Below are 21,090 nucleotides of genomic sequence, written 5' to 3' on the forward strand. Positions count from 1 at the left end.
AATCACCTGCGTAACAACTTACAATATAGCTACAAACGTGGTGAAAAAGATAATGAACAAAAATTGGAAAATCATTACATCCGGGAAACTGGACTGGCCGAAACCAAGATTTGCAAACCGAAGAACAAAAAATGTAAAAGATCTATCGGTACATACACGACCGCAACACAGATTGGTAACAGAAAACATCATGACAATCTAGAACGTGAATCCAGTTACAGGACATTACCCATGCAGATCTTGTGCAGTGCGCAAACTCACCTCGGCCACTAAAACTTTGACATTGTCTGAAAATTTGATCTGGACACACGCCAACATACCAACTGTAATTCAACTCACGTGATCTATATGATCACGTGTCCATGTGAGTTGAAATATATTGGTATGACCTGTCGCAAAGCCAAATTGAGAATTGGTGAACACAAGAGTAACATTAAGACCAAAAAAGGGATCAAGAAAATGAGTAAGCATTTCATTGACTTTAACCACACAGTAGAAGAAATAAAATGGACAATCATTGAAATGTTATTGATGAAAAACAACAACGCAGAGCGGATTTTATTTGAAAAAGAACAAAGATGGGTGATCGATTTGAAAACGAACATCCAGAGACTCAATGACGATGTACCTTGGCATCAACTTTATTAATCATATCTGTGCTTTGAAAAGGACTATAGAATGGGACATGAGATACTAAACATCTGGAATCAGGATATTTGACAAGACCTCTTTAGACATCTGAAAACTGAAAAATCAAGCTTCTGTTCAAAAGTTCAAAACTTTGTAAAAAAAGAGGACATATTAATGGCCGGGTGAGATACCTGAAGTGCCTGAGGCGCAAAGAGCAAGCCTTTAACCTTTGTAATCAACACAAAATAGGGATCATTAGAAGTCAACATTGTGACTTTTTAAATAAAGAAGCCCCTTTTTTAATTAATTTGAAAATGTATCTACTCACCGGTCCCTTCCATTGAATTCACTTACCACTAATGAAAATGCCAACTATATACAGCATGTGATTAAAGGAAAACTCACGATAGTAAAACACTAGTTAATTGCACAATAAACACGAACAACTCCCTTTTTAATTCTTAATTTATTTTCTATATTATTTTTATTGGCATTTTTATAGGCACTTTATTAATACACAACACTGTACAAGAATTTAAACTTGTTATTTCGTGACAAGAACACCACTTCCGTATAATCGATAGGAAGAGGATTATGTAGTCGGTCGTCTATCTTCGTTATGGTGAAGATAGAAAATAGATTTTCCCATACAAACCTCTGACTTCCAGGGGCAGAATAAGCACAAGCAGGGAATACCTACATGCCGGCAAAGAAAGAGGAACGAGGGGAACCTCCAACCGCGTTTTCAAGTAAGATCTTCATATTAACATTGAGCTCTTTGTCACAGAATAACCGGGACATTTTCTCCGGTTCCCCATGGAGACAAAACTTTTCAAGCGAAGGTAACTAAATGCATGTCCAATGCACGGTGAAACGCCTTTGAATAGATTGCAAGACTTACTATACTTAATACATTCGTAAATCCGCTATTTGAATTGCCATACCTATAAATGAATAAAACTATCATGACACTGAATATCCTTAGAACTTTTTCTAGATACTACAACTGTGTCTTTATTAATGTGTCTGTTTTAACGCACCAAAAAGCCGCGACTCGATCCTTCTAATGACCACAAGTTTTCAGTGAAATTATTGAAGCCATATTTTCCTGCCGTTTCGTTTTGGCAGTATTGCAACTTAACAAATTTTATATGAGCGCAAATTGCACACTCTAGAAAAAAGTTCAGCACAATACAATTGATGCTTAATAATGGGGTAAAATATATGTAGAAATTGGATAAGATGTTTCTATATATTTCTTTTTCTGTTTCTATTCTGCTTTCCCGACTACAGATACTATTGACCTTTGTCTCTTTAGAGTGGAACGTAGATCCAGTTACAATTGCTGCACAAATTTTGTAAGTACTTTCTTTTAATTGGTCCTGACCCGGCTGGGCACAGTGGGGCTGAAACATGTCGACCTAAGTTTTAATGCTCTGCAGAGGATCCAGTAACATGATCCAAGAATGCCCACCGATTCTTTTAATTTCTTGAATCACCTTTCTTTTTCTTAATAAAAATCTGCACCTCAAAGATGATTCAAAGAATTTTAACTCACTATTTTTGAGCACTAGATTTTCGCTGGACACTACTACGAATCCTGTGGTTGCCTCCGGGTGGAGGTTAGCATACAAGAAAACAAAAACCCTATAATGATGCACTAGCGGAATGTAAACAGCGGAGAATCAAGATATACTGCTATACCATCTACATGCGTGTATAAGGGTTTTTTATTAAGGTCATTGAGTACCGTAAGAAACCTTGGCTACGTAGTTACAAGTGGTCCATTGTCCCCCAATTGATTTTTGGTATCTCTTGTTGATGCTAAAGGTCTCAGTTAAAGGTGTTCTCTTTTGATTAGAATGCTGTTGTGCACTAAATAGGTTAAAGATAAGTCTAGTATCATCAGTTTACTTGTAAAAGTGTACTTCAGCTTGGTGAAACAATTGGGCAAAGGGACTTATATACATATTAAATAGAAGTGGTGATTGACTTTGCAGTCTATATTTGAAAAGTACAAGGGGAGTGTGACCGCTTGCACTCTCCCTGAAATACAAGATCTTATCTATTTGAGAACCGCACTGGTGAACCCGCTTCTCCCAGGTTCTTGATTAGGTTTTTGTGGTCAATGGTGGCAATTTAAGCTGACAACTCAAAGAGGACTAGCATGCTGGAATTCTCTGTTATCAGTGGACTGGTGAAGATCATGGAGGGCCAGTAAGACGCCAGCTCGGTGCTATTGCTTGGACAATAGCCCCAGTAGGTCGGTAAATTCTGTAAAGTCCTGAAGATGGAGCATGGCCACATTTTTCAGACGTTTTCCCATATATGGGAGCAATGAGATTGGTCTAAGATTGTTCATGTTGTTGATTCCCAGGCGGGCTTTCTCACTATGGCTGTTATCAAGAGGTCTGAAACCATGCCATGTTTTAAAAAGCTGATAAAGAATAGGATGCCACGATGTACTGCTTTGCGCCTCCGTTGAGGCAAACCAGGAATCTGTGCTCTTCTGACCGACTCTATGTGGCCTTTGAAGGCAATGATGGTGGGTGGGCGGCTGCTAAGGCCACTTGCTTTCATGGTTGTATGCAACAGATTGGGCGATGAATGTCCAGTAATTGTCTGAAATTAAACTTAGACAAAACTGAGGTGCTGGTTTTTGGCAGTCTCCCATAATTTTGGTCTCACAAATGGTGGCCTCAGGAAATGGAAGCTCTCCCAATTCCTGTTCCTAAAGTGAAACATTTGGGAGTCCAATTTGATGGAAAGCTTTCCTCTGTGGGACATGCCAAGGCTATCACCTCCTCATGTTAATTTATGTTCAAATCACTTAGGAAGGTTTTCCCTTAATTCCTTTGGACCTTAGCAAGGCAGTGATCACCGCACTAGCATTAAAAAAAATTAACTATTGTAATGGGCTTTTCCTGACGGCCCACAAAAAAAGCACTGCATAAGCTCCAAATGGTCCAAAATGCAGCGGCTTTTATAAGCTTGTAGGGTTACAAAAACTCAGTCGGTCTCCCAATCTCTCCCATTACTTCACTGGCTCCCGGTGAGAAAGGGGGTAATGTTTAAGTCTTTGTGCTTAGCGTTTAAGGCCCTTCATCATGATGGCCCAGAATCCATCGGACAGCTTTTCCCCTCCCAGCCTTTACGATCTTACTCTTAGGCCAATCTGGTTGTACCCAAAGTTAAGAAGGCCACTTGGGGAGGCAAGAGTTTTGCAGTGGCCACTGCCAAACTTTGGAACTCGATGCCTCTCAACCTAAAAAATACAAAAAACCCTGCTTACCTTTCGTAAGGCTCTTAAAACATGGCTGTTTAATAACTAGTACAGATCTCTAATTGATCTTCTGTATGGTCTACACGTTTGTGTGGCTTTTACCTACATCTCTTTCCAACTGACTCTGAGTCAGCGCCTAGACACCTACTGGTAGTAGTGCGCTTTAAAAATCTCATTATCATTTAAGTCCTTTACTGGTACCAGATGGGTAATGTCCTCTTTCCTCCACTTTTACAGACAGTTTCTATGGAGCCGAACCTATCTCTGGTGTCAGAGCATATGCCTCTACGGCAAAGACTATTTGTGGCGTTCTATGTTCATGTTCGCTCTCAGAGACATACATCTAGTAGCAACATGACCTACCCTTCAAGCATTCTTCCAACACGGTGCTGTCAAGGCTTCCTCCCAGAGCCATGCAACATTTGAGCAGGAGAGCTTTGTGACAAGCTGCCTGTTGCTCCCCTTCTCTAAGTCCTCATTTGCTGTGGAGTTTACACACAGGTTTAGACTGGGAAAGAGCCAGAATGTAAGAGAAAGGGATACTGTCACTCTAAAGGTCTCATTACGAGTTGCCAGGATTAATACTGGTTATTATCCCACCCCTGGAATTCGGTTGCCAGGGTTTCCAGAAATTCCCAGGGCAGGAAATAAAGAGAATGAAAATTCTGTAGAGCATAACATGCATGAATTTGTGTTTCTACACTAAATCCCTTACGTTTTTTGCTGATGTTTCACATCGAGATTTCCGCTCCTTTGAAATGCCAAAATCTCTATGTGAAACGCCATGTAACTTGTAATCTTGACGGGGACAGTAACTCCTGTTACCGTCGCCATCGAGATGACCAGATGCTTTCTTAATGAGGCCCTGAGTACGTAGGTGCTGTCCTATCATCAGTAACCTCCCACTGATCTTCAGCTGTCAAAACACTCAGCGATTGTTTTTTTTTTTTAAACGAGGGGAAATGCAAGAGTACGCGTGGGCATTGGGATGGGGGGTGCTGCGTATGATGCATGCTTAAGTGTGCGGTACTGGAGCACAGTGCCCTGTGTCACCAGCTTTAGAATCAATTTCCGGACCTGCCAAAAAGAAAGAGTTCCCACAAGGTTGCTAATGGGGAAAAAGCCTAGTGTCTAAGGATAACTGTAGCACAATGAATGTTACTTTATCATTCTCCTCTTCCTTATGTGGCATCTTTTGAATTAACTTTATTTGCACCAATGCCAGCGGCTTGTGAAGTTGTAATTGTTCTTTATTCAAAAACTTAAATATACTTTAAGCCTGTGCTACATTACAGATTCATTTCAAAGCGCCTCATTAAAATGTAACTGTTTATTGGTTCAAAACATTGTATTGTCTTCTCTTTTGATTGACTCACCTTTGTCAGGGGCTCTAAAAGCATGTGTGGCCGTTATTGACCAATGTGAAGTCATTTATGTCTTTTTTTTATTTTCTATTTCCAGGCAATAATAAATAGCACCATCTCGCCCAACATGACATTCACTAAAACATCACAGAAGTTTGGCCAGTGGGCAGACAGTAGAGCAAATACTGTCTATGGTCTCGGATTCTCCTCAGAACACCACCTCACAAAAGTAAGTAACTTCTTTAGGTACAATTCATTTGTATGGTACATTAAGGTATAATTACAATCCTGTGTTGCTTGATGTATTAGCAAACAGATGTTTTGGATGCAGCGTGGAAAAAGGTGAACAAAAATGCTTTATTAACTTCTCTAGCCGAGCAATGTGACTCAAAGATAATGTAAAATATACTTGTAGTTACTTACTAATGATTCAAATATTTTTCGCTATGAGGATGAGAAATATTTAAAATAATAATAAGAATTGTGACAATAATACTTATTTGTCCACCTTTCATGTCCTAGCATTCTTTGATGTAAAGTCCCTTTACACTAATATTCCACAGGAGGAATCTTTGGACACTATAAGATCTCTGCTGAACAAATGAGAACTAGAAGATCTGACACCCACTTCTTTTATGCTTCAATGTACGACTCTTGCCATGAATGAAAACTTTTTTCAGTATGGGGAACATCTGTACCTACAGATCACTGGGACATCTATGGGCAGTACATTTGCCCCATGTATGGCGAGTCTGTATGTGCATAATTTTGAGACCAAGTATATCTATCCTGTGGAAAACCCTTACTCTTCCAACCTGAAAGTTTGGAAGAGGTATATCAAAGATATACTGGTGGTATGGGAAGATTCAGTGGCTTCCCTAGACACGTTTGCAAGTTGGTTGAATTCAAGAAACCCCCACCTAAGCTTCACCTATGAGTTAAGTAAAACCTCTTTACCATTTCTGGACCTTTTACTGTATCCAAAAGATGGAGGGATCTACACAGAACTGTATACTAAACCTATGACTCGCAACTCACTTCTGAACTACACTAATTTCCATCCCCTTTTGCTTAGAAACAATCTCCCAGTGGGGCAATTTCTGAGGTTACAACATAACTGTACAGAAGTACAAAGATTTGAATAACATACACATACGCTCAGCTCCCATCTGAAACAACGAGCCTACCCAACCGAAGTTGTACAGAAAGCAAGTAAAAGAGCAAGAAATAATAATCAGGAAGCCCTACTTTACACTGTCACAAAGACCATGATGGATTGCCCAGTGTGTGTCAATACTTGCATCCATCTGACAAATGTGGTGAAGAAATCAATCAATAGGAGTTGGCACATTCTAAACAATGGATCCAAACAATTGCCGAAACCTCAATTTGCTTTAAAGCGGAACAGAAACATCAAAGACATGATAGTGCACACACGTCAACGGAGTGCACTCACTCCGGTTAGACAGAACATATTAGGATCACCTACACGAGCAAAGGGACATTATCTCTGTGGCTCATGTTCCATCTGTCCCTTTACATCGAGAATACTCTCTGTAGATTTGGGCCACACTACCTCGTGGGTACTACATTCCTTGACAAATTGCAATACAGAAGGGGTGATCTATCTCTTGCACTGCCCATGTAATCTACTGTACGTAGGCATGACTACAAGTAAGGTGAAGTTGAAGATAGGTGAGCATCATAGTTCCATCAGATGCAAGAAAGACAACACTAAACTTCCACTACACTTCCTCAGTGCAGGACATACAGAAGATGATATTCACTGGATGATTATTGACAAACCTAACTTTGTTAGAGAGATGGGTACCCGTGAAACTTTCCTGTTCCACAGGGAACAGAGATGGATCTACAGACTTCGTTGTGACACACAGGGACTGAATTATGACATTCCCTGGACCAGTTTGGGCAGATGATTCATCTACCAGCCCTTTAGCCAATCTCATTTCTGTCATAACACGACATGGGTGTAAATTAGTAAGACGCTTACTTTAGTTGGTTTGGTATTTGTGGTCATGACAGCCTTTTAATACATGGTAAATACACCGGTATACTATCTATTTGTCACTGATGTTGTCATTTGAACCTTTATTGATAGTCAGTGGTTGAGTCAATAGGCAATTTTTATTGAATCAGACCACGTCACTAAAATCGACTTTTATGACCACCGAACACTAAATATTGTTCAGCAATTATCAGGAATTAACAGCAATTATCTCATTTTAACTCCTTCATCTTAAACACTTTAGATAAGGCAGCCTCCATGAAGCCACAAACCCAATGGCACTAAACAATGGTCAGGCAGCACTCCTGGTGCTGCTTGACCTGACAGCTGCATTTGACACCATCTCACATCCAATCCTACTGGAGAGACTTCGAGACATCGGTGTTCAGGGGTTTGCACTGAAGTGGATGACTGACTTCCTAACTGATAGAACACAGACCGTTACTCTAGGGACTTACAAATCTACACCCACCAAAGTGACCAAGGAGATCCCGCAGGGCTCGTGTCTGAGCCCCACCCTTTTTAATATTTGTTACCCCCCTGGCTAAACTCATGAGATCCTTAGGATTTAATCCCATATCATACGCAGATGACACCTAACTCCTCCTCACATTTGATATAAACATACCAGATATACAGCTCATCTTCTCTGAAGGCATTAAGGCTATTGCTGCCTGGATGCGGATTAATTTTCTCCAATTAAATGCCGAAAAATCCGAAATCATGCTGTTTGGAGAAGCATATATATACTGGTCGCCCAGTTGGTGGCCTGAGGAGATGGGAAATGCCCCCTCCCCCAAGGAAGTGGTCAAGAACCTAGGCATCAGGATCGATCAAAACATCACTCTTCACTCTCATGCCAACACCACTGCTGACACTTGCTTCTACATTCTTAGTCTACTTAGAAGGATCTTTCCCCTTCTACCCTCTTCCACCAAAAAAACGTTGATGCAAGCCCTGGTACTAAGTAGACTAGATTATTGTAACACTATTTCCGGCAAACAAAGCCTCCCTTAATAAGTTACAAGTGGTGGAAAACACTCTCTGTTCCCCACCTCAATAAACTCCATTGGCTCCCTGTGAGAAAGCGGGTAAAATTCAAAATAGGCTGCACCATCTTTAAGGCTCTTAATGAACAAGGTCCTTCCTATCTCTCCAACAAACTGATCAACTACACCCCTTCACGTCCTCTTAGATCAGGCTCTAAACTTTTATTATGCACCCCTAGAATTAAAAAGGCGCGCAGCGGCGGTAAAGCTTTCTCTTACCTTGTCCCTGCCTTTTGGAATGAGCTACCCCTTCAGCTCCGTAACTTTCAGAGCCTTTCTCAGTTCAGGAAGCTTCTGAAAACCCAACTTTTCTGAGCCCTTTGATCTGGCTTAAACCCTCCGTCCTAAGCGCAGAGATACCCCTCGGTGTGATTCAGCTCTATACAAATCAATAAATTCAAATTGTTCTGCTTTTGGGATCTGCATATATACTGATTTATGCAACTTTGCTGCTCGTTGTTTTATTAATCAGGGACCTGTACCAATACTTGTGTGGATTACAAACTACAATACTCCCATGACCCTTAGCGAAGATGATGTTCGTAACGCTTGATGTCACTTCCGCCCGTCTCCCCTTCTTCAAGCTCCCGGTTTCGTTGTTTCAGCCATTTGCCAGGACCCTGCCAGAGTGAGGTGATCTTGGACTGAGAAACGGGTGAGTGAGCATCTATGACTTGATACTCGACCTGGTACTGATAATAAGAAAGCTAGTCCGCTACCATGACCGGCTTGGGAGCTATTTCTAAATACGGCGGCAAAGTACATGCATTTATCCGCGATGCCATAACTCGTAATTACTATGTAACAATGAGTTCTGAACGCTTAACGTCTTGATCACTCTACTGTTCCTTTTTTGGGGGATCAGGGCCCAATATCTTTTGGGTTGAATCGTGTGTTCCACAACATATTCGCCAATCATAGACGGGGTGTACCCCTCTCACTTGGGTAGGTGAGCATTTGTTATGTGTGACTGAGCCAGATATGTTTATTATTGTCTAAAGACTTTCTGCGTGAGAGAAGCTGGACACACTCTTCCTCTTTAAGACCAACCCTCCTTCTTTCCTACACACTTGTATGGGATCCACATTATCTATTCGATGCTTCCTTGTTCCATGTGATGCTTACTAGATGAGACTGAGTAGTCAATCGCACCCACATCACTGCCATTTGTTTTCCTTCTTTTTATAATTGTAGTCGCCGAGAGCAGGGGTATATTTGTTCTTAACACCTAGTATTCCTTTCTTCCTGTCCAAGGGTATCATTGAATAAAGTTATTGGGTCTCTTGAGACAGTTTTCAACATTTCACCTATTTCTTATGCACTCTACCCCTTACTCACTCATCTCATTAGCCTCCCCCATTGAAAACACCTCAGCTCCTCTCCAGTAATTTCCTTTCGGTGGAGAGTCGTAGCCCACATCTGGGAACTTGCGGGCCCGGTGTGAGGAGGGAGCCCCATGATGAAGCATGTCACTTTCGGGTGAGTGAGGGTTCTTGTCCTTAAAGAAAAAATCTTCTTTTAATCAACCCCCTCCCCCCCCTCTCCCCCTTAGTTGGCTGAGGACGTATCCTTTTGTGATTTAAAGACATTGATAGGGAGTGATACGCTCTCCTCCGGGGTTTCTCTCTTAGATCCTTAGTGTGATTTTGATCACTGTAAAGGATGACCATCATTCAGAATTTAACCCCATTGGAGTGTTAAGGTATAAGAGAATTTTAGTCTTTAGTGCCATACGGGCAGTTTTTTATCTGTGGAACATTACATTACGTATTGGTTTGTCTATTTCCACTGTTGGCTATGGTATGCTGTACATGACTTGATTTAAGCAAGATTTATAGAGCAGAGCAAATGCCTATATGCATCAAGGCGCTATAGTCTCATTGGTCCAACACAATCAGCAGCCTACCCGAGATGTAATGCTGAAAGCACAGATTTTAAGCACATGCTCTGGGAATGCCTGCTCCTCAACAGTTATTGGAAAGAGTTGGCGACAATACTATCAGACCTTACTGACAGAGAGCTCAAACCGACCCTTACACTGGTTCCCTCACTTGTCAAAGAATAAAATCACTAGTACATTCTTAGATTTGGGTCTGATATTGGCTAAGAGAAACATTACCACACATTGGAAGTCTAAACAGGGCCCCCGCTTACCAAGGTGGAAAACAGAATTCATAAAATGGGCAGAGTGTAAAGGAGTGATTAGGTTACAACTAGTGCATCGAACAGGGAATGAAAAGGCCCTGGAAAGGGTGAGAGCTTGGAAAGCACTCGTTGTAGCACTCAAATCCCCGAAGAGGATGCAGATGATGCCTCTATAGATTACCCTGTAGCGGCAAAAGGCTAACACTTGGGTAGCTTTATGACAGTCAGGTGCTCCAGCCATGCGTCCAGAGGAGGCCCTAGACAAGCAAACCGGACAACACCCAGCTGAAGCTACCCCCCAATCAGATATGTTGAACCACTGAGATAGCAGTCCTACTGACCTCTTGCAGCCCCCCGCCTGGGGGGGTGGCGACGGCGGAAGGAAGGGGGGTTAGTTGGGGTAGGAAAGTCACAATGGATGAGAGGGATTATTGGAGTGTTTGTTAATGTGTCCGAAAGGTTAGCAAGGACATTCTAGGGTGCCTGTCTGGTGCCTCAGATAACCTGATTATACACTGTGACATTGCTAACTGTCTGGGGTATGTAACTAGACCGCCATCCTGTTTTTTTTTTTTGGGATGGATGGAAAAACAATAAAAATTTGTTTAAAAAAATAAATAGTCTCAGTGGTCCAATTCTGCCAAAAAGCAGTTTAGCAAAGTTACAAAACGAGGTGGAGGATCTACCAAAAGACTAAAAATCAAGGTCTTTAAGGCTTTCCTGAATGGAGAATGCAATTTGATACAAGTTAGATAATTAGGAAGCGAGTTCCACAGTCTTGCTGCCGTGACCTAGAAAGCTCTGCCGCTCCATCATTTCTTCTGAACTCAAGGCACGGTCACCAAGTAAAGGTGAGCTGAGCGAAGGTTTCTCCTAGGGATATACTGGTGGAACATTGCCTTCATTCCCACCGGCCTGGCCTGGTAATGTGCATTATGCAGCGGGCCTTGAACATATGCAGATCATGCCATTTTGGAATGTTTAAAGTAAGTCTAGCCAGCCCATTCTGCACTAAGTGTAATTTGGATTGGGTGCTATGGTTGGTGCCTAAGTAAAGCGCTTTATAATAGTCCATTTGTGACAAGACCAACGCCAGAGCCACTTGTTTCTGTGCCGAGAGCATTCTAATAAGTCAGAAACAAGTTGGAGCAGTGAGTTTGGCAGTGCGGTTGGCCGATCCAGTGAGAGCTCGCAGTCAAGGGTCACCCCTAAATTCTTGTCCTTTTCTTTTGGCATGGATAAGGCACCTAGTGTCTCAGGCCACGAGTTATCATCCCAGATAGAGGCATTTATTCCATAAAAACAACACCTCTGACTTTTCCCCATTCAGCTTCAGGTACTTTATTTTCATCCACCCTGCTACTACTGTTATACAATGATTAAAGTTAGCTGTGGTGGCTGCCATATCTTCCAACACGATTGTAGCCCAAAGACACTTATGATCCTGGCATGTGTGAAAACGTACTGATTAATGAGCGTCAGGCTCAAAGATGAGCCCTGTGGCACCCCACGTCAGGCAATACGCATCCAATTTAACCTCTTCCATGCTCATGACGAGCTCAGCTCGTCATGAGGCACGGTTGAGCTGCACACAGCCGTTGGAACGTTCGCACGCGGGGATAATTACTCCGCTGTGCTGAAAGTTCGAAAAACGGGTGTGGTTGTGACGAGCTCCGCTCGTCATGAGTGCAGCTGCTCTGTGCCTCATGACGAACCGAGCTCGACACAAGCACAGCGGCACTGCGTCCGGCACCCCCCCCCCCCCGTACAGAGGGGAAAAACACCCCGCAGCGAAGGGGTTGAATTGTTTTGCTGTCATCCTTTGGAATCTACTCTTACCGAAGGAAGACATTAGTTTCAGAGACTGGTCTGTGACACCCAATTCCTGTAGGTGTTCAATCAGCACAGATAGGAAGATGGTGTCAAAGGCCGTGGATAGATCCAACAGAATCAGAGCCGCACCCTGCCCTTCATCCACTAGCTGCCTAATACAGTCCGTAGTAGACACCAACGGTGTTTTGGTTCTGAGTTGTCCCCCAGAATCCAAATTGTGACCTATCCAACAAACCCTGTTCTCCCGCAAACGCCATCAAGTGGCTATTGAGAAGTTTCTCCAAGATCTTAGCTGGAACTGCAAGTAGAGAGATAAGGCTGTAGTTTTTAGGGTCATTGGGGTCCGAATTGGGCTTCTTGAGAATTGTCTTCACGCCTGCTTCCTTCCACTACCGAGGGTAGCACCCAGAAGAGATGGCTTTGTTCATCATGGATGAGAATGGGCGTGCTACTAGGCCATCCACTATAAGCAGGGTTTTGGGTGCACGTGGTTCAAGGGGAGAGCCCGACTTGGTGTTCAGCAGGTGCAGATCAACCAATGCTGGTGTAAGGATATAAAACACACTGTAAGCCCATTTTTGGTTTCCTCTTTAGGTTTTAAAGATTTAGGAGATTCTGACTGCAGATCTCTGCTTAAGGGTGTCAGGTTTTCAGCTACTGGCTTTGAAGCTTCAAGCTCTTTGTAAGTGTTTGCCATTTTTGATTGAAAGAACTCAGCTAGCTGGTTGTATAGTTCTTGTGAGCCTACGGTTTCTGGAGAGGCCGGGATTGCGGTTAGCTGCTGAACGATTTTACAAAGCTCTTTTGATGAATGTGTAACCTTAATTCTGTTTGTGCAATAGCTAGATTTTTCTTCCTTAAGGGCTACTTATTATTCTCTAATCAGTATCTTGTAAGCAGAACTTTCCTGAACCTCGTAGTTTTTCCTCCACACCCACTCCAGGCATAACATAACATTTGTGCTAAAGCCATGAAATCCAGCTCAGCAAATCTTTCTCAGTTTTGACTTAGAATAGCATTTAAGAGGTATAGGAAGACCTGTATGCAGTTTATGGAAGGTGATGTTCCCGGTAGTATACCAAACCCACTTTTGTTTGCATGTAGTTTGAATGCGTAGTGTCAGGTTATTGCTATCTCAGAAATCTGCAAGTTTGTATGTTTTCTATGACGAAGAGCTTTGGATCTTGATAGGTACAATACCAAATTGGTTAATGAACCTGGACTCCACAACCATACGCACAGTCAGAACTTTTTCCCATAATGAGAGACTTCATTCTCTCCATCACAATAAGTCTACAATAGCAGGGATGGGTTGTCTCAAACCATATTGGTAAGACCAGGGGTTAGCAGGATTTCTAAGTATTTCACGTTTGCAGTGACCCATTTGAATGGTAACCTGGTATAGAGCCATTGTAGACTAGTCTGACCTAGACATAGCTTTGTTATTCCATCAGGTAACCTTTGAGTCTGAGAGAGTAGAAAGGCAAGTGATAAGGCCCACCATATTGGTCAGATTGGCGTATAGAGGAATCTCAATCTTGCATAACTTCAGCAGTATGTTTTTACAGAGAGCAACAATTGCACTGGACCTACTGTTGAGGAGTTACTTTGTATAAGTTGATGTTGCCTTGTAGGGTTCTAAAGCCAAGATGAACAGCAGCGGGGAGATGGCAATCCTTTGCATATTCCTTTCTGAACATAGAATGATTCTGACACTGACTCACCATAATATACTTTAGCTGAGGGTTCTTGATAAAGTCAGTGTAGCTTGTAAATGAAGGCTCACTGTTGATCAGCTTTGTCTATAGTTTGGACAGGCATTTCTATCCAACTTTTTCAAATGCTTTCGCCGTATCCAACAGAAGCATTAGTATGTCATCTTTTTGTTTTAGATTTTGCATTTGAGATTTTTTGGAAAGTAGTTTTTGGACGACCTGCCCAGGTTAAAATACACTTATAAGCTGGAAATGTCTTACTCTTAAGGCCAGCACCATAGCCAAGATCTCCCTGTCCGAATTAAACGGACAGCTCTGTAGCTGATGTACAACAATGTTTTTTTGCCGGATTTTGGTAGATTGATGTTGGCCCTCTTACACTTGGGTGTATCTCATATGTCTCTCTTGATCCTTGAAGACTTTATGGAGTAGAGGTGGAAACCAAGTGACATTAATTTCTATATACAGCTTTTCTACTTTGCTAATTGGCAAGGAGTTAATCACCTTTTTAATATCTTCCTCTGTGATGTCACCAATGTGCATTTTGGTGTAGAGGGAGGGTGCTGCTGGACCATCTGGAAACTCAGTTTCCCTTGATCAGAGATCATATGATTCACACTTATTCAAGTTTGCATAGAAGGAAGCAAACTCCCTGGTAATATCAAGAAGTTGAGTTAGTGGGTGGTTATCACCTACTCTGAGAAGCTGGCATCATAACCATAGGCTCTTTGTTTTTTTTTTTGCACTGCTCATAAGTGACCCACATTTTCTTCCTAATCATAATTCCACAGTTTAAGCATGGATAGTGTGTACTCTGCCCTGAAGCAAAATAGTGAATTAAGTTTGCTTTATTTAGGGCGAAGAGCATACCATTGGCGGGGTAGGTAATATTGCAGTGTGAGAGTTTTGATTGATTTTTCAGGGACTATCTGAGACTTTGTGGCCTTGTTTTTCAAAATAGCAGAGGCCTTCATTAGCAAGCCCCACAAGGAGGCCTTCCCTGCTGGAACATTCTGAAATGATATAGACGAACGAGTCGGAAGTCAGAAATAGGTTCTTCTGCTTGCCACCTGTGCACTTGAGGGAATAATGTTTTCCTATTTCAGGTCAAATAATCTCCTTGAGTCCATTAAAGCACAATCTTATTTCAACTCAATAGGAAGTCCTCTGTGTCTACCCCCATTGGTGTCAAGCCTCTTGGACCTGTCGGGAATAAGATCATTTGTAATATTTCAGATGCCACACATGAGACCTTTTGAACTGTCAAATTCGGTGAGAAGTCTCTTGAATGTGGTGAAAAATGTAGACATTCCACTATGAACAGTATAACGTTTGCTGTCCCCCCATCTATGCTAGATTCTTGTGATTTGAACTGCAGATTCCATTCAAGTTCTCAGTACGTGATGTGGGAAAGATTTATAAAAAAAAAGATTTATGAAATAGGAGGGCGTTCCACTCTTCCTGTAGCTGGAGCAGCCTATTGATGGTGGGTCTGATTTCTTAGTAGAAAGGTGAGTCTCACAGAGGAAGCAAAAAATACATGGGGATCTGGTTGCCAGGTAAGAACTTTTTTCATTTAATGACCGGGGTAAGGCCATTGATAATCTGTGACAGAATTATGAGGGACTTCAGGACCATATGTAGAGTCGATATGATTTATTTGTAGGAGATTTCACAAGGATGCCGTTGCAGTATAATTAGCTGTGCAGTTCTCGGGAGAGTGGATGGACCTAGTGAGAGAACACAGCAAGAAAGGGTATCTGGGTATTACATTGTGACAACCAGTTAAGTCAAGGAGGTGAATGTGGGCATAAGAGAAGGTAAGAATTGGGATGGTACATCGGGTGGATGCTCCTGTAGCATATAAGTGACTCATTCAGTGTGTGTGGTAGGGGTGGAAAAAGAGGAGACCGGGGACTGCACCGACATGTGATGCAAGGAGTACAGAAAGTGCAGTATAAATGCAACGATTTGAGGTGTGTCTGGGGTGATTCTGACCTTTAATTCTTCTTTAACGTACGAGCTATGCAGCGGTAGGTCTGCCTCTTCTCTATACCTGATGGAGATGTCTAGCCACAGACTCCTTACCTTAGAACAATTCCCAGGCATCAGACTGGATCTGGAAATTTCTGATCTGTATCTCTGCACGCCGGTAGGAGGCGTAGTTTGGCTCCATGTCTGCACTGTCCATGTCGCAAGTAATGTGCGTAGTGCTCATATAGGTGCCGCTGCAGCACGCTGAAGTCAGTTTTTTTCTTTCCGCATCAGTTAGCACAGTTCCGTGAAAAGCTACATCCAGTCAATTTTTAACTGACCTTTTCCCCAACTTTCTGCCAATACTTAATTGAGAATTTCTTCTCCTGGTATGCTACGGCTGTCCCTAAGGAAACCAGCGGGTTTCAAGCAATGTGGTGCCTGTCACAGGCAGATGTCTGTGACAGACACACACTTTGTTTGACTTTGGTGCTCGGAGGCGGACCACGACTTTAAGACCTACGTCTGCCACACCATGTCGTAGAGGTCTTTGACTTCTCTACGCCCGTCCAAGTCCTTGGACGAGACATGGAAGCGTCGATACTCTAGGCCTCACTCATCCTTGGAGCCCACTGCATGGTCCGCTCCACACCTCCCTGATTTTCCTGCAGCCAGAGCGACACCCACCCAACTTTAAAGACTTTGTGAGGCCAGGTACCTCATCTTAGCGCGGCTTGACCCCTCTGGAGCGCCTTTGGGCCCCTTGGGTGTAGAAGAGGCCCACACTGGATTCCCACCACCAGGTTTGCCCTCAGCGCCATTTGGGCCCTTTGGATCTGGTGCTGGATCTCTAGCTGGGCTGTCCACGAGACCGCAACCTCCTTGTCCGCTCCTGTAGTGACACTCTCAGTGCTGCAGATGCCCACAGCGGCACCTACCCTATTGTTATAACCGACTCCGGCACGGAGCCGGACAGGCTCATCCTCAGCTGGCGCTGACCGGTGCCATTCCCTCCGAGATGAAGTCAGCACCTTTTTTCATTTGACAAGCCTGGACTCTGTGACGAATGCGAGGGGTTCTATGACCCTTAAGGATACCTTGGATACAACATTCCCTTGATGACCCAGGGGACAGCTGGTATGAGGAACTGGCGGATGCCAGTAGTTTAAAAACTTCACCAAACACTGACTTGGACTATGGAGGAGGATGCCTCATTTGCACTGATTGTGTGGAGGGCAGCTGAGGTCTAGGACCTTACGCTACCATGAGTGGCAGTCAAGACAAATGTCTTGACAGAGGTTCTTGAGCCGGCAGGGGCCCCCACCTAATCTTTACTCCCATTTAATGAAGTCCTCCTTTGGGCCTGGTCCAAGCCCTGCACAGGGCGTAGGGGTTTCTATGCACTGGACAATTACCCGCTGCCATCATCTCGCTCCTGGGGACCCCAGTTTCCTCACACAGTACCCCACGCCGGAGAGCTTGGTGGTCCATGCCTCCACTGCCTGCGTCAATTCTGGCGCGTTCCCTACCACTCCGAAAAAGGATTTAAAGAGTCTAGACGCCATCAGAAAGAGGATATTCTATTCTGCCATCCTAGCACGGCAGTCAGTAAACACCATGTGCCTCTTGGGCCGATACACCCATACAATCTGGGATTCGGTTGCACAAGTACTGCCTATGGTCTTGGATGAGGCCCGGGGAGTACTCTCTCAGGCTATTGCTAATGGGAAAGCATCAACGTTCACCATCTGGTGTGTACTGGACCTACAGACTCGCTGGGCAGAACAATTTCATAGTCGGTGGCCCTTAGGTGAAATGCCTGACTGAGAACCGCTGGCTTCTCGGGGGATGTTCAAGCCTCGTTCATGGACATGCCCTTTTAGATGGCTCCTACTTTTGGTGAGAAGGCAGACTTAGCGCTTTAGCACTTCTAGAATAGCAGAGCTATGGCCATGCCCCATTCTCTCATTTCCAAGTATCACATTTACAAACAGTATGTACCTTGCTCCCAATGGCCTGTAGACACGGTGCCATATTATAACAGAAAAAATACAGCCATTTGTTTAAATGGGAGGAATTTAAAGTGAAAAAAGATGCTGCTTAAAACATTAGAACGTAATTGAAACTAGAGAAAAACAATAAAGACCTATTGTTTCATAGACATGTTTTTCTTGACTTTAAATTTCTCCCATTTAAAAAAAAATGGCATTTATAAATATGGCAGTGTCTACTGGCCACTGGCAGCAACAGCCCTTTTGTTTGTAACTGTGGCACTTTGAAATGGGAGAAATGTGAAATGACGAGTTAACGTAATTACTAAGGGAATATTCCAGTTTGTTTTTCCCATTTATAGGCATTCAGAAACATTGTTTTGTTTTCACAGTCTAATATTGATTTGACAGACTTTTATTTAAGAGTTTAATACCTCAGTACTATAGGTCTTCCCCTCTGTGTCCCAGCCTGGGTCGTAAATCTGACTGACCACTGCCGTTGTCAGACCCTGCTTTCTGAAGCCTCATAATAATAATGTAACATAAACTCAGCCTTTCCTTAACTTTAAAAGGAAAAAGTGACCCAGTGCTTATTTAAAAATTAGCTCAAGTCTGTGAGCTACTTTAAAGGTGTCTGCAACCTACTGGTAATTCCTGTTCGACTGGTTGGAGACACCTGATTTATAGGCTATGCTGGAGCCAAGAAAGGGAAGGCAGAGCAGAAACGGACCATCTCACAATGGGTAGTACTCTGCATGAAGATCTGCTACCCACTGGCCAAAAAGCAACCCCCTGTGGGTTTGCTTGATCATTCCACCAGAGTCAAGGCTGTGAATACTCCATTAGCTCGCAGAGTCCCTGTCCTGGACATCTGTCAGGCATCTACATGGGTATCTCTGCACACGTTTACTTAACATTACTGCTTGGACAGACCGGTCCATTGTCACAGGCATTTTGCTAGTTTGGTTCTGCACGGATTGTTGGTCTGAAATCTATTTCTCAGAACGATCTCTGGGGAGTCATTGCTTGGGTATCTATTCTGAGGTAAAGATTCTGCGACTAGAAGTCTGTATCAGATGAACAAGTTTCTTACCTTTGCTAACACCTTATCTGGTCAAGACTTTCTAGCTGCAGATTCCTTACCGACCCTACCTCCTCCACACTCTGCGAATGGATCACAGTATAATGGTACCCTTAAAGGGCATTCGACATGCCTTCCAGTCTGTCGGTGTTCCTCGTGGCTCCGTGTTTCTGGCGTGGAAAGTCGCGAAAATAAAACTGATGTCCGTGCACTAAGATGCCACCTATTCAGGCACTGTGACCTTTAATTCCGGCGCTGACGATGCCAACGCAGAGCCGAATGATGCCACCTACCAACACGCAGGGTTACTAATTGAAAATTTCTGGTTCCAGTCGATGCCTGGGGATTATTCGAAGGTAAGGAATCTGCAGCTAGATACAGTCTCTACTAGATTAGGCATTGTAACTTGTTCTGTGTTACAGTGAACAACTTTCAAGACATGAGTCAAGGAAATAAGAGAATCGTTATGTAGAGCTTGACACTTTACTTCAGAAAATGTGAAAAATCTGTCTCATATTTTGTATCAGTAGTGATGAATCAAGGAATGTTTGCAGTTAGGAAAGCAAGGAACATAGGAATTAAAAAAGAATAGAGAACCGGGGGTTGCCATACATACGATTGTGCAAATAAACAACATCAAGTCTATAGTATGGTGGGTTATCTGGTTTGCATAAGTAAGGATAACATTATCCACAAAGAGCAGGATTGAGTAACTAAAATTGTGAATTTTGTCTGAGTAAGATGTAGTTAGGACTGGTAACCCCCATCACAGTGATATATTGTGTGACAAGTATTAGAAGCAGGGCCCAGCAGGTGCTAGTTTTTTTTTCTTTTTTTAATATTTATTTATTACCATTTTCAAAGACATACAATGTCCATAACAAGTGGACAACATACAGACCGTAGTACAACATCCATCATCCAGTATGTTGCAATTATATAATGTCACCTGTAAATAACATATTACATATTACAAAACGATGCACAATTAGTCAACTTGATTCGTTTGCAAATATTCGATCAAGTACTTCCAGTAGTCTCTTGGCTTGGAACCAGTGGGCAATTCCTCCTCATATGTTTGCAGAGTGTCTTTACAGTAGCCAATATCCTTAATCCTTGCAGATGCTAGTTAACTACAAAGATGAATAGTTTAGGAAGATGTAGATCTAATTTGGTCCCTATTTATTCAGAGTAGATTATGGGAATGTGCTGAGGACCAGAGAGGAATGGACAGTGCCCATTTTAGTTTGTGCCACTGACACAGCCATGAAACAATTCTGCCTCAGGGTTATCAAACGCAAAATAGGCAGATGATCTTAGCATTGTTCGACTGAACTCATGTCTGCATTTCAGCTGGTATCATCTGAGGTTTTATGGGGTGTGGGGGTAGGTAGTGGGCTCGACTTTTCTTAGTTCTTCGGTGTGACTTCTCCCTGTGTGTTTTCCCTATTTATCCATCTTATTGATGAGAACTGCTAAGAAGAATAGGTGCAGCATCAGGGTTGATATCCTCCCACATTTTAGATGATTCCAGACTGTTACTTGGGGGTGATGGTGACAAGTTTACCTCCTTCGAAGAGTCTTCAAATGTGTGTGTGTGTGTGTGTGTGTGTGTGTGTGTGTGCATTGAAGGTCATCTGACTCATTGAAATTTACTAGTGACCATCCATTGTCACCCACATTATCGCCATGCACAATGGTTCAATGAGGATATCCCACTTATGGAGTTGTAGATGAAGTGACCAGGTGTTCTTCCGCTTTGTGTTCTGCAAGAAGCCATAGAAGATATGACTCCAATGGCCGACATACTAAAAAGGTCCATGTTTCAGCAGATTGCACAATCTCTTAGGCCTGCTGGTTCTACAGTAGGCATGCAATGGTATGTCTTGGGGTGTCTTTCTTCTCCCAATTTCAGGATCGCACTCTGAGCCCTTTGAAATTCTGGGTTTTGGAGGAGGGGAATATGATTTCCAGCACTTTATGCAAAAAGGATGACAAA

At 42.9% G+C, this 21,090-nt stretch overlaps 1 protein-coding gene across 2 annotated transcripts in view; it reads left to right on the forward strand.

The window, feature by feature from the left end:
* The window catches only part of HOMER1 (homer scaffold protein 1), a 618,990-nt gene that overhangs the window by 210,773 nt on the left and 387,127 nt on the right, over positions 1-21,090 (forward strand). For both annotated transcript variants that reach the window (XM_078675203.1, XM_078675205.1), the window contains exon 3: positions 5,375-5,506. In XM_078675203.1, coding sequence (XP_078531329.1) covers positions 5,375-5,506 — 132 coding nt within the window. The remainder of the gene's footprint in view (positions 1-5,374; positions 5,507-21,090) is intronic.

The sequence above is a fragment of the Lissotriton helveticus genome, chromosome 2_1 (assembly GCF_964261635.1).
Source record: "Lissotriton helveticus chromosome 2_1, aLisHel1.1, whole genome shotgun sequence".
NCBI classification, from domain to species: domain Eukaryota; kingdom Metazoa; phylum Chordata; class Amphibia; order Caudata; family Salamandridae; genus Lissotriton; species Lissotriton helveticus.